General features: G+C 36.2%; 1 protein-coding gene and 1 long non-coding RNA gene across 2 annotated transcripts; one reads left to right on the top strand and one right to left on the bottom strand.

The window, feature by feature from the left end:
- Positions 1-9,135: 9,135 nt before the first annotated feature.
- Positions 9,136-10,172, top strand: LOC147390001 (uncharacterized). Its single transcript, XR_015170815.1, has 3 exons — positions 9,136-9,262; positions 9,364-9,525; positions 9,622-10,172. It is a non-coding gene; the product is annotated as an uncharacterized LOC147390001 (long non-coding RNA).
- A 1,814-nt stretch (positions 10,173-11,986) lies between these two features.
- LOC147390000 (rho GTPase-activating protein 3-like) lies at positions 11,987-17,163 on the bottom strand. Its single transcript, XM_086418469.1, has 5 exons — positions 16,370-17,163; positions 14,031-14,151; positions 13,803-13,922; positions 13,234-13,464; positions 11,987-12,780 (listed from the first exon to the last, which is right to left on the bottom strand). Exons 1-5 carry the CDS (start codon positions 16,789-16,791, stop codon positions 12,205-12,207), a joined length of 1,470 nt encoding a protein of 489 aa, XP_086274595.1. The 5' UTR covers positions 16,792-17,163; the 3' UTR covers positions 11,987-12,204.
- Between the last annotated feature and the right edge of the window lie 504 nt (positions 17,164-17,667).

The following is a 17,667-nucleotide window of genomic DNA, read 5'->3' as shown; positions in this document are numbered from 1 at the left end:
TCACCTACTGATCATTAATCCCTAATTTGAATTTGATTGTGAAAATAAAAAGTAGGAAAAACACTAGTCTCAACCCAAAGTATAGACTCTCCATCAAAACGATGGTTGAGATGCTTCACAATGTCACGAAAATTGTATCCGTGGGAAAATTGAAGTAAGGGCATGTTTGATTATAGGAAAAATATGTACATGAAAATGATGCGGAGGCAAATCTTTTTCCACCATTTGAGCAAGTCAAGGAAAATCATGTGGAAAACTTAATTAATTTTATTTTTGAGATCTTTTAAATATTGTTTTATCATTTAATATATAAAATACATATTTTTTACATTAAAAAATGCAAACTTTTATCAAGTGATAAAATAACATTTAAATAATATTAAAAATAAAATTAATTTATCATTTTAAATGATAATATACTCATCCATATATTAAATATCATACTTAAATGATTTTTTTTATTTAGGTTTGCTACCTAAATTAAAATATTGTTAGAAAAATGCTAAAAATAATTAAATTTATAAAAAATGGTAAAATAACCTTTATAAAATATTAAAAATAAATACTAAAAAAATAGTATTTAAAAAATTGTAAAATAAAAATATTTTTTTATTATTCTCAATTAAACTAATTAGACTAATGATAATTAAAAAATTCAACTTTCTACATCTTTTGTTGTTAATATTGTTTTTATTTTTTTAAATTAAACTAGAAGGTGGTAGGCTTTTTTGTAATTTAAAATTCCAATCAAAGGGATTTTTTGACGATTGTATTGTTAAAAAAAAAAATATTTGATAGTTTTGATAACAAACCTCCTTACTTATAAGGATTATAGAGATGTGCCTTACAATTTCATTGGTTTTTTTATCAAAATAACCTTTATCCTATTAAGTTTAAAAGTAAAACAACATGGCATTTATGAGATCCAATTTTCTCTCGTCGTGGCAAATCGTTTTCTTAGGAGGGAGAGGTGAGAAAAGATATTTCACTTGAAACGACAAATCTTCTAGGCTACATTTTTAATTTACTTTGCTATCAAACATGTTAAATTACCAAATTTCCACGGTAAATGATTTACCATGATATTTTTCTTGCAATCAAACACGTCCTAAATGTAATAAGGCAATCCTGATCTCTAGGAAATTTGCTTTTTTCGACTTATCTTATATGCATGTTTAATGGAGAGCCTCAACCCTTGGTCAAGGCAAGAGAAGTAAGAAAAAAAAAAAAAAAATCTTCTTAAACGTATATGGAACACCTCTTTTTTAGAGGTTCAATGATAGAATCCCTCTAGAGTGACTTTAAAATTCACGTTGATTCACACTTTGCAGACGTGGATGTGTATACATAATGAAGAATATTTTTTGTCGAGATATTATCCTCAATGATAAGGGTGAAACATGTGGACCAAATAAATGGAGTGGCAATTTAATAATATGGCCTCGAAAAGGTGATCGTTTGGATTCGACAAAAAACAAAGATTTCCTAGATATCATTTTTTTTTTTTTTTTTTGATAATGAAGGGTATCCGGGCCAGTTTGCAAGCACCAGACTAGTCCCTACACCCCACACTTACGCTATACCCCACTACGTGGAGCGGTGCGTGACCACCTAGATATCAATTTTGATCTTCTTTTAAGAGTCCGACTAGTTTTAATAAATAAGGATTTCACCCATTACTAAAGGTCCCCTGATTCACCTTGAGGCATCCAAAAACATGGTATGATGCTTCTTGTTTATAGAAGACAAACGTTCTTTTAAACTTATTTTATCCTCTCATCAACGTTAGAGGATATTTTCAGCCGTACGTTTGATGGGAGGATAGGATAAATTTGAGAGAACGTCTTTTCATCTCAGCCGTACGTTGAGTTCTTTGGTGGGTGAATGCCATTGTCGTTTGACAACACGAGTATTGCTTTCTAGCGTGACTCAAACGGAAGATGTAGAAGTCATTCTTTTGATTGATTAATTAATTAATTAAAAAAAAAAAAAAGGCTATGAAGGGATACGAGCATTTTTCCAATTAAGAACGTTCAAAGACAAGTCGCCTTCGCATGGGTCATTGCTTTCTTAGCCTCACAAGTCTCAACATATATATGACAAAACTACACTTATTCTCTTTCATCTTTAACTTCAAACTGTGGAAGTTTGTCCACCTCTCATTCTTAATCAGCCACATGAACGAGACAGCCAGACATAATATGTATGTCTCTCTCTCTCTCAACCAAAAACCTAAAAGTTGAATGAGATGTGTCTTCAGAAAAGTAGTTGTTCAATATTGCTTTAATAATATATATAGGATATATGAGAAAACATATGTAAAAATAATGTAACATTAATAAATTTTCAAAATATGGGTTAGAAGTTTCGAATTGAACTGATTTTTTGTGAGGATGATCTCTATGATGGAAAGATCATCCGAAAAAAAAAAATCAGTCCAATCTGAAACTTCTAACCCCATTAAAAGTGATTTAGAATGTGGACCGTTGATTTTTTGTCAATTTTTATCAATAATTTATAAATCACTTTTGATGGATTTAGAAGTTTCTGATTGAACTGATTTTTTGTGAGGATGATCTTCTCATCATAGTGACCATCCTTACAAAAAATCAGTTCAATCCAAAACCTCAAACCCATATTTTAAAAAACCATTGTTTTTTCGTATGTTTTTACATATGGCCCTTCAACCGCTCCCATAATATATATATATATAGGACAGCGTTATTACAACTCATATTGCGACTCACCGTTTGTCTTATATGGGCAAAAATGTTTGGAATGAGCTGATTTTTTGTGAGGATGATCTCTATGATGAGGGGATCATCCTGGCAAAAAATCATCAAATTCCAAAACTTCTAACCCCATCAAAATTGATTTACAAAAATTGGACGGTCTAAAATTTTTCAACTTGTAAACATGGGGCTAGAAATTTCATAATGAGCTGATTTTTGGCAAGGATGATCTCCTCACCATAGAGATCATCCTCACAAAAAATCAGCCCATTCCAAGCATTTTTGCCCATATAAGATAAAATGGTGTGTCGTAATGTGAGTCTACGGAACCCAACCCATATATATATATAGGGTCACGTTCCTAAGACTCATATTGAGACTCACATTGCGACACACCGTTTTGTCTTATATGGGTAAAAATGTTTGGAATGAGCTGATTTTTTGTGAGGATGATCTCTGTGATGAGGGGATCATCCTGGCAAAAAATCATCACATTCCAAAACTTCTAACCCCATCAAAATTGATTTACAAAAATTGGACGGTCTATAATTTTTCAACAAAAATTGGACGGTCTAGAAGTTTCATAATGAGCTGATTTTTGGCAAGGATGATCTCCTCATCACAGAGATCATCCTCACAAAAAATCAGTCCATTCCAAACATTTTTGCCCATATAAGACAAAACACGTTGTCTATATGTGTGTAGAAATGGTTGTCCTTTGAACCTGACCCATATATATATATATATATATATATATAGAGTAGCGTTCAATGGCCAACATTTTGGCAAACACATTTTTCAAAACATGGGTTAGAGGTCTTGGAAGGGGCTGATTTTTGGTGAGGATGATCTCTATGGTGAGGAGATCATCATCACCAAAAATCAGCCCATTCCAAAACTTCTAACCTCATCAAAAATGGTTTACAAAAAATGGACGGTTCACAATTTTTCAACTTGTAAAATGGGGCTAGAAGTTTTGGAATGAGCTGATTTTTAGTGAGGATGATCTCCTCACCGTAGAGATCATCCTCACCAAAAATCAGCCCATTCCAAGACCTCTAACCCATGTTTTGAAAAAGTGTTTGCCAAAATGTTTGCCAAACTGTTGGCCACGGATAGGGACCCATATATATATATATATATATATATATATATGGGAAATGTTCAGCACCCTAAGTTTTACCACACACTTTAACAAACGTTTTTTGTCCTACATGGGTTAGAAGTTTTGGAATGAGTTGATTTTTGGTGAGGATGATCTCTATGATTAGAAGATCATCCTCCCCAAAAATCAGCCCATTCCGAAATGTTTAGCCCCATGTTTACACGTTGAAAAATCGTGGACCGTCCATTTTTTGTAAATCAATTTTGATGGGGTAGAAGTTTTGGAATGAGCTGATTTTTGGTGAGGATGATCTCTATGGTGAGGAGATCATCCTCACCAAAAATCAGCTCATTCCAAAACTTCTAACCCCATCAAAATTGATTTACAAAAAATGGACGGTTCACAATTTTTCAACTTGTAAAATGGGGCTAGAAGTTTTGGAATGAGCTGATTTTTAGTGAGGATGATCTCCTCACCGTAGAGATCATCCTCACCAAAAATCAGCCCATTCCAAGACCTCTAACCCATGTTTTGAAAAAGTGTTTGCCAAAATGTTTGCCAAACTGTTGGCCACGGATAGGGACCCATATATATATATATATATATAGGGAAATGTTCAGCACCCTAAGTTTTACCACACACTTTAACAAACGTTTTTTGTCCTACATGGGTTAGAAGTTTTGGAATGAGCTGATTTTTGGTGAGGATGATCTCTATGATTAGAAGATCATCCTCCCCAAAAATCAGCCCATTCCGAAATGTTTAGCCCCATGTTTACACGTTGAAAAATCGTGGACCGTCCATTTTTTGTAAATCAATTTTGATGGGGTAGAAGTTTTGGAATGAGCTGATTTTTGGTGAGGATGATCTCTATGGTGAGGAGATCATCCTCACCAAAAATCAGCTCATTCCAAAACTTCTAACCCCATCAAAATTGATTTACAAAAAATGGACGGTCCACGATTTTTCAACGTGTAAACATGGGGCTAAACATTTCGGAATGGGCTGATTTTTGGGGAGGATGATCTTCTAATCATAGAGATCATCCTCACCAAAAATCAACTCATTCCAAAACTTCTAACCCATGTAGGACAAAAAACGTTTGTTAAAGTGTGTGGTAAAACTTAGGGTGCTGAACATTTCCCATATATATATATATATATAGAGAGAGAGAGAGAGAGAGAGAAATTTATCAAAACGGTATCGTTTTCAAACTTATCCCAGGAGTACTGTAAGGAGAAGAGTGCCCCTTCCTACAATTGCTTCACAATTTTTATTTTCAATGGGCCAGGCTTTGTCACAGCCTGGTCTCTAATTAATTAGGTTTGGGTAGTCTTACCAGGCCCCTTTAATTAGCTATTGGGTCAGGCACAATTCATATTAGAGTTGTGCTGGAGTAACCTCAAGATCCATCTTATCTCATATCATACATCTTGACGTGAAAGTGTGTAGGAACCATAGTTTCTTTTTGTAGAGATGCGAGTCAAAAAGCATCTATGATTCCTACAGATTTGCACGTCAAGATGTGCAATGTGAGGTACAATCTTGAAGTCACTTCAGCATTAGTCTTCATACGAAGGACCAAGCTTGGGAGCTAGTCCTCTTGGCTGGCGAAGTTGGAGTTGAATAAACAGTAATTTAGAGAATGAATAGTGTTTAATAGAAGAGATTGATTAGAGTTCAAATTGGTTTAAAGGAGAGTATCTTCTTTAAATATAGAGAAGATGTCAATTTAAAACAAGAATTTAGAGACGTGGGTTGGAGTTACTATAATAGAGCATATTTTCCAGGTGGAGTAACAACTAATTATGCTCTTGTTTCAAATACAATCATTGGATGAGTACCGCAGGAGTGACATTAAAGTGAGTCTTGATAATATGACTCACCAGGTGGCAAACTCAAATGACTCCATATGACGTAGACAAGTTCTGGAACCATAGAACGGTATGCCTCGGGATACACTTTTTATGGGGAAGTGCAATCATGTATCCCGAGACGTATAGATCAATGGTTCCCGAACTTGTCCATAAAATGGAGTCATTTGAGTATGCCACCTGGCGAGTTATATTATCCGACTCCATTAAAATAGACATCGATGTCACATTGCTGACGTGGAGGTGTACACAAAACCATAGATGCTTTTCACTTGTATCTTGATGCAAAGCATCTATAGCTCCACACACACATCCACATCAGCAATGTGTGAATCGATGTCACTGCAGCAATTTCCTTATTTGGATTTAAAGTGACATCACAGGTCAGGCTTAGCCCCAGATAAAAACTTTTGGGTTTGGTTCAACTGGACTCTAGAATGTAGACATGAATCTGGGCTGCTCTTAATCCATTTTTCAAGTACAAGTTGGGCCTGATTGGGATCGAGTCCTTTCCAAAGGTCTCCAGCACGGCATGATGCCATGATTCGCTCCATAACGAAGGTGGGGTCGACCCCAACTCAAGCTAATCTCGGATTTCAAAATTATCATTACTATGAAATCTTATTGAATCATCATTGGGATCTTGTTAATGCCCCAAATGTTACTAAAATCGTAGTAGAGAGATTTTAAGCAACACAAATGAAGGTGTTTACGATTGATCAAAAACATTGCTGAGGTTTTTATTGATAATTTTGTGCTTCATCAAGTACCAACTACCCACGCTTCAGGGGTTAGCAGAGATGGTAAGGGTGATTGGGTTTGTTCCCCAAGTCACACCTTTGAATTTCTATATCCACATAAAAGTGGCTATACTTAATTATTGAACATGTGCTAAAGTGGTTGGTACATGTGGCCCACCAAAGGAAAAAAAAAAAAAAAAAATTACCAACTACCAAGTATTAAATTTTGTGTTTATATTGACAACTCTGGTCCATCAGGACCATTGACTCTAAATGTTTGGCCCACCTCTGTACGAAACCATTGTATTTTACAATACCACGATTTAAAATTTCTTGCATTGAAAAAGATTAAAATTTGATCTTTGAGGTACAAAGCCGAGAAGGATGTGCAAACATTCATGGTCAGTTAACGAGTGCCAAGTGGGTTTTCTTAACTCAAAATTAATTCAGGCCCATTCTGCAATACTAGATTCTTTACGACTAAGATTGTTTATTCATTTGACTAATGATAAAACGATGCATTGACATATAAGCGGTTAATGTGGCAAGTGCACAGAATCATAAATCTTTTTTTTTTATTTAGTATCCTGAAGAACCATAGATCTTTCTATGCACTTGCTACGTCAATCGCATATAGACCACATACGTGTTAGCACGTCATTTTAATTCAACTCTATTCATTTTAACCTTTGTGGGTCCTTTTATTAGTTAAATCCTTTCTCTTTAATCTTTCTTTACAAAGATAGTGGTGATCCTCTTGAACATGTGGTCATGTTATTTTCCTTTGAAAGCACTTATGTCCCGTGCATAGCCTTGGATCTTTTGTTGTAATGTTAATTTGACCATATCAATCATGACGTAGTGAAACGTGTTGAGATGAAAACCTAGTTTTCATGGGATTTATGAAATCTCAGGTTGCGTGCACCCTTATCCAATATACACTATTGGTTCTTGGGTTCTTGTCAAATCAATTTGTTGCGTGTTAAGATGCATGAGATCAAAAAATGTTGGAATATTTATTTGCCAACTTTACACTAATGTTTCTCCGAATATGACCCTTTGATTTGTACATGGACATATCCATCCCATCAAATGGAGAAAAGCCCACTTGCCATTGGCGTTTGCTTTAGTGTGATTTTCTCTTCCTCTCACAACCGAGATGATTTTACAGTGGAACCCACCCATAAAATCCGTCTGATGTCATGTTTTTCCAGATCAATTTCCTCCAGTTGTGCATTTCGAGATGAAAAACATTTCCTTTACTAAATAAGGAATGTTTTTCGATTATATTAATGATTTAAGAATGCATCTAGTAAATATCCAATCCCCATACAATCCTTCTTTCTTGGAATTTTCTCTCACCAGAATCTTAATCCCTTTTGACATAATCCTTGATTTTATCCAATCGAGATCCGAACCCATTATTGATTTGTGAACGAGCCTACCTTCGTATCTCTATATCAAACTCAAATCCCTAGGTGTCACATGTCACCCTTTGGAATCCAGTAATAAATATCATCCGCAACATCTATAGCATAGTTTCAAAAACTCAACCTAGACCGAGACATATTGTCCGAGTCGTCTTGATGTTATCCCACAACGAGACGAACGAATAAGTCAATAAATCAGACGAGATTTAAAACCCAACATTCATTTTCTCATTGTTGAATGAGATGTCTCAAAACATATCGAAAAACTTATTCAAGCAACTCGATCTCATTCACTAGCGAGACAAGATGTCAAAACTAGTTTTAAAACCATGATCCATAAACATAATATACAAGGTTATAGAGGGAAAATTTTTAAGAACTTCAAAATAAGTAAATAAACATTAATTTTCACCATAATTTAAATTTGAGAGTTCAGTAGTCATCCATTTTCAACATATCAAGTTGTAAATTTTATTTTATTTCATCCGATTTTTTCAGTGATAATCCATGTGGGTCCAAGGATCCTATACCATTTTCAAGATCTTGGATCAAGTTGAAAATTTTATTTTTTATTTTTATCAAAGTTTTTCAATGATAATCCATGTGGGTCCAATAATCCTCAAATCTTGTTAACCATAGCTAATTCTTATTTGAGATTGCAAGGGATGTACATTCGAGAAATCTTAACCTACGGGTTTAATCCGGGTTCAAGTTTCAAAGGTCAAAACTGAATCGAAATTTCAAATATTTAAATTAAAATTTTGTTCAAGATTACAAGGGATGTACATTCGGGTAAGCTTGAACCAACGGATTCGGTCTAGGTTCAAGTTCCAAAAGTCAAAAGCAAACTCAAATCGAACCAAAATTTCGAATATTTGAATTGAAATATTTTTATACAAAATGAGTTGTAAGGGAGTCGAACCATGGATATGGCAAAATCACCAAATCTTACCGACTCTCTAAGTGTTAATCCACGGTAAAACTACTATTAAAAATAAAGATATTATAATAGATCTTTAAAACACGCCAAGGAGAAGACTGTAGCCGTCCTCACATCAGATGTCCCTTAGTAGACTTATAACGGAAATCAACTATCCCACCTGACTTTACTCTAAGACTGCAAATCTAATCATTATCAACTCTTACAAATATAACTGAAGCAGTCTAATAATTTATGAGTCGTTACAATCTGACTATCCCACGTGGCAAATTCGATTGATTACCCAGACGTGATAAGTTTGAAAACTGTAAATCTGCACTCTTCGGAATACACGGCCACGCTTTCCCATAAAAAAAAAAAGTGTCTCTTGATGGAATCATATATCCCGAGAAACATAGATCTACAGCTTCCAAACTTGTCATGTCAAAGTAGTTGATTGAGGTAGTTAGATTATCACGACTCATAATTTATATTTTTATGATAGTGTATTATATATCCCCATATATGATTAATTTAATTGTTTTGTTAAATATATATTAAAGCTTTCAGCCAAACAACTGCTTTGAGAAGGCACGTTTGTGGGAAAAACCTCACAAAGATGAGACTATTTATAATATCCAAAACCAAGACGATTCATGCCACTTTCACCTTGGCTTGGCATCTCAAGCAGAGATAGAGTTACTGACGGTGTCTCTCACTTTTTGGTAATTATATCTTCTTGTTCTTGGTCTTTATTAATCACAACTTATATATTAAGCTTAATCTCTTTAATTACTTAATAGAGATTTTGTGTTTTACAGGTGTCTTTGTTTTTAATCATTTTAGTAGGTAAATCAACGATGGGATCGATGGAAAAAGAGAAATATTTGATCTACGATGAGTCGAAGAAGCTTGTGAAGACATCGTTAGCTTGTTTTTTATCCTTCTTGATAAGTGTGGTTGGAGTGTTGGTGTTGATGTGGTGGATGGTGGAGTATCGTCCACAAAATACTCAGCAATGGATGGTGCCTCTGGGTCTTGTTCTATCAGGGACCCCCATAGTTGTCTGGTTCTCTGTTTTCGCCTCTGAATTATGTAATTCTGAGGTGGATAGCTCTTGTCTGAGTCGACCTGTTCTTGTCTCTGACCCTGAAATTAATCAGAAGAGCTAGCATGAGTTTTGCTTCAAGAACATCGAATTAAATTTACTTAAATTGTACCTTTTTTTTGGTTTTTTGCTAGTAACTAGATTGTAAATTCAACCATGAATATGAGTTCTATATGTTATAGTCTGCTTTTAGAGTTTTGAGATCACCCAATTATATAGAACAATGATGAATGCACACGTTATTGGTGCACGGTTGGGTATGCGGCTGACGTGTCAAGGGTGCAGAACCGCACATCTGTTTCTTGTGTATCCCAATGAAAATGATCTATGGTTTTGTACCCTAGCTACGTCAACTGCATACCAAGACCGCGTGCTTTCATCATGGCTCAATTATACGATATGATGGCATCATATGATCTCTCATTAATTAGGTAAAGAGACGCGGTTATTATACCAATCCTATAGCACACTTTCAAAAGATGAGAGGTATTTTTAAAAAATTTTACATCTCAGCCTCTTGTGATCAAGACTTAGATCTGATTAAAAAAAAATAAGTTTTTTTTTTATATTATTTTATGCAGATCCATGTCTTTAAATATGAACGGCTATTGAACTCCTCAGATTTTAAGTGTGAGATTTTATTTTATCACTAATGTGGGGCTCTTCTAATCATTCTAAGTGTGTTAAAGGATTGTTACAGGAACTCTGTGCTACAAAGGATCCGCCTCCACACGGAGGAGGGTTTAGGTATATTGTATCATCCCATCCGGTCCCAGAAAAAATATAATCTTAGGTGGTTCAATCCAACTTTCTTTGTTTATAAAATAAACCAAAACTCACATGATGAAAGCCTCGAAATCAAGTTTATTATATGGAAAATTGAAGTGTCCAATGTGGTTGGGGCCTGAAAAAGTGATTATTATATTATATTGGTAAGACGGTCAATAAAAAGGAAAAACGTCACCTTCCCCAGCTCATCAAAGCCTAATAATTGACTAATTGTTGAGAGAGAGAGACAGATGTGTTGAGACCTTCCTCAATTAGTGGTCTTCCGAGCGATATTGTTAAAAATGTTTTTGAAGATAGCGTAGCGTAGAGAGGAGGGTGGTCAATCAACTGATCCAGTGAATGTCTGGAGGGACCCTCCCTCCCTTGGTGGAGGGACTTAATTAGTGTGTGTGTGTGTGTGTGTGTGTATAGAGTTGCTTTGAACCAATTAATGAGACAACACCTTATGCCAGCATAAACACAAAATGGTAAATTCAAAACTGTACATCTTGTCAACACGCAAAAATATTATATTTTAATTGGTATACTCCAAGAACCTACAGCTAATTTGATGTTTCCTAAACCAACAGGAAGTCCTTTGTTTGTTCTTTCAAGGTTATTTTCAAATCCACCAAGCACTCTAATGATTAAATGGATGTTGAACCTAAAATGTACATATATAAAATTTAAAGCCATTGTAAATTCCTCAAAATCAACTTCTTAAGGCCGTCATTTGCACAAAATGACTCACTTTGACTAAATCTTTTATCCCTCCCAAGTATCAAGAACATCATCCAGATAGAGCACCAAAAAGATGTACGTTAAGCTAGGCCCCTGACAAGTGGAATCAAAGCTAGTTGTGTGGTATAACTACCATCAGACCCACCTTTAGGGAGAAAATTGGTTCAAAGGTAGGTCAACTTCAAGGTAACTAGTTCGCCCAACTTCAAACAAATTGATGGCAAGTTCATGACTTGGGCATATGTCATTGGAGGTCGACAATTCATTAGAATTGAAACAAGGGTGAAGGCAATCCTACGGAAAGGAATGAGAAATCCTATAATAGATGAATAGACAAGTTGGTAAAGCCAGGGACGATTTCAACTAAGAACCTGAGTTGATAACATTTAGGACACAAAGGAAGGTGATTCATCAAGACTAGAGGGTATGATGAACAAACCTATCGGGGTATACGAGTTCAAAGAATACACAAGGAGCCACAGGGAGACAACAACCTGTAGTCAACCATGGACACTGGCTAGTCATGAACAAGCATCCCTCCTCATTCAACACTTCATCACACTTGCACATTGGACAGTAATGCTATAGAAAATTATTTCTTATCATACAAAGGCAAGGCTTATCGGCTTCCACACCATTAATTTACGTCCATTAAGACATAGGTTAGTGCCACGGCATTTAGAATTTTTTTTCCTACCCAAACAAACACGGACATCTACCAATACAATCTCTCACAAACATCAAAGAATGAATAACCAAATACAAGCATGGATCCAGACAGCTCATTTCATGCCCAAGATTCACCACCACCTCCCCTAGTATTTAGAATGCCAAGGCCTGCAGGTTTTTTAACTGGCTTACTCAAGTGAAATACAGGGTGCCTGCAAAGCTTCCTCACACCTTTTCTCCAACCTACCCTGTCTGAGAACTCCACAACATCCCCATCACTGTACCCACCTCTACACTCCTTCTCTATGGTCCCTGAGTCACACTTGACGGGCGAGCTGTTCCCAGAAACGGATTCATTCTCCCAGTGAGACTCACTCTTCTTCTGAAAGCTCTGAAAACTCTCCTCAGTGTCACTATCCAATCTATCCCTGGTGTTGCTCCTTGATAAGTTGCCCAAATCGGATTGATTATGGGTACAAATATCAGATGTTTGCTCAGTGGAACCTTCACCTGTTTCACTATTCGACTTTGATGAATCAGGGTCACCTTTGCTGCTCGGAGATTTGGAGCATGAAGAAAACAACCTAGCATGGGCTGCTGACTCTTCTCTTTCTCGGAGGATTTTTATAATCAGGCTCTTGAGCAAGTTCATTACTTGCACTGCATGGATCAATGCGGTCAAAGGATCTGCCATCTGCAAAAAAGGAAACAATGACCAGTTATTTTCTATCCTCACATGCATAAATGACAACTATGGTACAATCATAAACATGATAACCCACCCCATTAGTTAATACAGAGGACGCTGCCAAACATGCGGGGTACTCCAACCCAGCATTTTGGTTGGCCCATCAAGTAGATTTCTTCTACCACCCTACTAGGTAATCCTAAACATTGAATCTCTGAACTTTTCACTATTTGCCATATTTTTCTTCTATCCAGAAGAATACATTATCAAACGGCTTGAGTAACTATGATGGGTCACATTTTGGATCAAATGAAAATTAGACAGGATCCACCATTTGGCAGGTTCCAAGGCCCAACATGTGTTGCCACAGTGAACCCCCTGCATCTTTTTGCTAAGCAAAATTAACTTTGATCCCCATAATTGAACATACAAACAAAAAAATCACAGATATTCAGTAACCTGAGTCATATTAGGTGCAAAAACCATTGCAATATTCCGTGCATTCATCTTGTTGTGGTGTTCGTGCTGAACGACATCTGCCATCAGATTTATTGCCCAGTCAAGCAACTGGGATTCCATTGAAGGCAGTAAGCTCACAACTTGAGTGCAATCTTCTTCTGTGTTGCAGTGCATTACTTGCTCTGGCGTAAGTGAGTCAAGTACCCCAGCAGGAAGTTCTCGAAACCATGCCTATTGAACATAAAAGAGACCAAGTAATCAATTTAGACAAAAATTTCAGCATAGGATAAAAACAGATTATAAAAATGTAAACCAGAGGATGTATTTAGAGATTCATGAAGACTATATGTTGACGCCAAAGTCTAAAATTCTAAGTGGACAACATAAGGATCTAACGAACTTATCAGAAGAAACATAGTCATGACTAAAAATTTTTTATTCAAGATGGTTATTTGTTAGATGTATGTTATCCAACCAGCTGGACAAACAAAATAACGAGGAAAACTATGGTTTATGCAACAAAAGTACAACAAGACAATAGCAAAGGATACAAATTCCCAAATGAATACCTTTATCAAACCTGCCAGACAATGCACATCAATTCCAAATGGTACAATTCCCCTGTTAAGCTGGTCCCTTACGTACTCCTCTTGGCCATTCTCGGCATTAATTCGAAATATACCTTCTGCCTTCAAACACAAATAGGTAAGAACAACATCATAAAACACACACAAAATGGTATTCACAGCAATTTTTTTAGTGGATTAGCACAACAATAAAAGAAGAAAGAAACATACTTGAAGGCCTTGTTCAGAATACAAGCGCTTTTGCATCATAAGGAGAATTGTTGGCACACTGTTTCCCCTGTAATCATAGGAACATTGCATAGACTCGGCAGAGACCCCAAACACACTTACACTGCACGAGAGAAGAAAAGAATATGCATCAAATAGGAAAACTGAGACAAGTGAAGCTGGAATAAGGATCATAACATAATTCATATTCCAAATATATATACGTGCATAGTTCTCATAACAAAGTTCAGGAAGAATCACCAAATCAAAAAGTTGACAAAGTTTCCTTTCTAGATTCATAATCATTAATCATGGCGAATGAACAAATCCACGCATCAGGTAAAACAAACCATCATTCCCCTCTAATCTCTTGTTCCATCTAATCAGACATGCCAAATTAACAGTTATTCATTTCCCAATAGCTAACCAGATAAATCATACAGGTTCACAAACATCCACCCCTCTTTAACCAAGTACAGCTTCCAACCATTTCCACGGCCACTTGTCACAGATCTATCCCCTCGTCACATAATGCCCTTGTGGCACTTGAACTAATCCCCACAATGTAGCTTAAATCAACCTTACCCCTAATGGGTCCTAGGAGTTCCCTCAACTATCTAATGCAATCACACACTCAAGAGAGCGCTCACACTCTGTGTTTAGCCTTGGAAGCTTTCTCACTCAGTGTTTAGCTTGGGTGATTTCAAAGCTTCCAAGGTTAAACATTAAGAGTGTGAGCATTCTCTTGATTGTGTGTGAGCATCTTAAGAGGTGTTGGGGGAATTCTTAGGACTCACTGGGTAAGGCTGACTTCAGCTATATCCTGGGAATTAGTTCAAGTGTTGCATAAGTGATGGGGGCCTAGGCCTGTGACACACCACCCATGAGTGATTTGAAGCTGCTTGAACAAGGAATCACTTCCATCAATTAAGGTCGTTGATGACGATGAATTATTCAATGGTGAAGGCTTTGATGATGATGATGGTCGTACAACGGTGAAGGCCAAAAATGTTCCACGAGAATAAGATATCGTCAAGAAAGTTCCGTTACATATATAGAAATTAGGGAATAAAAAGAGAAATTTACCAATGGGGCTTTGACATCAGTTTCCTACTTTTTATATAGAATATTGAGGTAAATTGGACACAAAGTCGATATGCGTACACAAACTGTGTTGTTCCGGCACTGGTACTTCGCAAGATTTGAAGGCCGTGTGGCATACTTCGTATATGTACTACTTAAGTCCATCGACCTCATCCCCATTCACCAAGTGAACCTTTTTTTTTTAATAAGTAGACCAATTATATTAATTAAAACCAACCAGTTGAGATAACCAGCCACAATACAAGAACAAGTTACAAACTACCAAAAGCAAAGCTACAATGTTACTTTTAGCATAAAGAATCCCATCTAAACACAAATTCATCAAGAACACCCACTTGAAATCCGAATCCAGTTTGCTCCAAAAAAACACAAAACCTAAAACCTCCAAAATGAGATCTTGAAGCTCCAAAACATGCCCATTGAATACTTTCCGATCTCTTTCTCGCCACGTTACCCATCATATAGCAAATCTGTGTAATTTAGAAAGCCAGTATATAGATTCATTATTTATCCATCCAACTGTGATTAGAGATGTTGTAGGAGTAGTTAGCAAATTTATGCATTACATCCTGAGGTTGTGCCGCTAGTGGTTTCTACTTACAATCTATGTAACAAGGACATAGTAATCCAACCATCGGGTTAAAAATAAAAACAAAAATTGAACTGTAGTCCTCTAAAATCATCTGGCTATGATAATTCTCATTTAATGGAAAAATATAAGTTAGAAGAGGATGTTCCATACGTTAATCCACTTGAGTTGTTATACAACGATAAGATCTTAGTCATGACTCGGACTACCACCAAATCCTCTCCTAGTCCTTTTCCCCAAGGCCCCAAATTTTACAAAAAAAAAAAAAAAAAGATATCAAATTATCACACCTATAACCCACATATAATTTACCCAAAATAATTCCAGAAACACATTAAAAGTTAAATTTTGAAAAAGATTTAGTTTTGACTAATTTCAGATAAATCTTCAAACACATGATGAAAATGTTTAACTGAATTAATTCAGGAATGCTAATCTGTTGATGGGAGCACCAAATGTTTATTCTTCATTTCTTCCTCATTTATCACTTTTAAGAAATATATAAAATTTTGAAGGAGATATCTACAATAAACCAAGAGATTATAATGTGTTAGAAATTTGATTCTGATATACATAACATGCTAATAATTAATTAAAAACACAAAGAGAAGAAAAAAGAAAAGAAAAATAGAGAATTGAGAAGTCTAACCTGGCACTAGGAACCCTCGTGGGAACTTCGGGCTCGAACTCAACTGGTAAACCGAGAAAGCCATTAAATCGATCGAAAGTAACATGAGAAACATGGCGCACATCGGTCGGCCACCCAATATCCATAGAACAAATATCTTCCCTATCAACACTGCAAGTCACCAACGACTTTCTCAACGCTTCAACCAAGATCTCCAATATCGGAAATTGATTACTTTGTTGCTGATCTGTTCCATTAGTTTCTCTCTCTTCTGGATCGATAAGTGGCGTAGAACTTGGATTCATATACTCCTCCTCTTCTTCCTCCTCTTCATCTTCTTCTTCTTCTTCATTACTGAGATACAGAGATGGACTAGGAGGAGCTGAGTGGAACACAGTACTCCGCCCGAGTCCACATGACTTAGATCGGAAGAGCTGAGTCATTTTTATTTTCCAAATAAAAGCAACAAATGAAAGGGAAATAGAGTTAGGGCTTTATTAAAATGGCGGAGAGGTTGCTTAGGTTGGGAAGATGAATGATTTGGGTTAGAGAATGAGAGATGGGGTTGGTTTCAGATATGGAGGAGGAGGAGGAGGAAATGTGATAGAGACATCTCCATTTCTTCACATAAATCTGTTATTAATATACATACTACAAACAAGAGATTCCAAGAAACAGGAACGATGAAAAAGAATCGTCATTTCCTCGTAACATGGCGGAATAGACACGAAATACGGGATTTTGGAATTTTTATTGTGCGTGTGTTTGGGTTGGGTGCAAGAGAGATTTATTAATTACCAGAAAGCAGAAACAGAGCACAAGGGATGGATGGATTAATTGCTCTTTAATTGTGAGATTGGGTTGGCCCACTCTGTTCCCGCATTTAACCTTATAACTGCTTATTCTCAACCATAAAAGTTGGTACAGCCTTATCCTTCTTCACTCGGCCCATTGGATATTAAGATTTGGAAATTTCTGCTTTTCGCCTTTCCAGTGGTGTTATTTTTTTGTACTTACGTAGTTTTGTTGTTTGCCCCCACCCCCACATGGGCACATGGTATGTTCCTTATCAATTTTTCCTTCGTGGGCTCCTACTGGAATTACTGTTCCTGCTAACTTGGGCCGATAAATGACATGTCATGGCTGCTAGTGGGCTGTGTGTCAGTTGGGCCTGGGTTCCAGTAAGCCTTACTTCAGTTCATTATGGTACAAAGCGTGTACAGTTAACAATTTTTTATTTTTTTTAATTTAAAAAAAATACCTTTTTTTTCAAACAGCGTGTATATATATATATATATATAAGATAGCGTTCAGCATCA

This window comes from Akebia trifoliata, chromosome 12 (assembly GCF_017979445.1).
Source record: "Akebia trifoliata isolate Shusen 1 chromosome 12, ASM1797944v1, whole genome shotgun sequence".
Classification (NCBI taxonomy): Eukaryota; Viridiplantae; Streptophyta; class Magnoliopsida; order Ranunculales; family Lardizabalaceae; genus Akebia; species Akebia trifoliata.
Note: the sequence above shows the minus strand (reverse complement) of the source record. Positions and strands in the feature narration are given on the sequence as shown.

Coding starts and splice junctions, on each gene's coding strand:
- LOC147390000 (XM_086418469.1), bottom strand. CDS start 16,791: ATGACTCAGCTCTTCCGATCTAAGTCATGTGGACTCGGGCGGAGTACT. Junction 13,923..14,030: donor ATTCTGAACAAGGCCTTCAA/GTATGTTTCTTT, acceptor TTGTGTTTGAAG/GCAGAAGGTATATTTCGAAT. Junction 13,465..13,802: donor GTCTGGCAGGTTTGATAAAG/GTATTCATTTGG, acceptor TATGTTCAATAG/GCATGGTTTCGAGAACTTCC.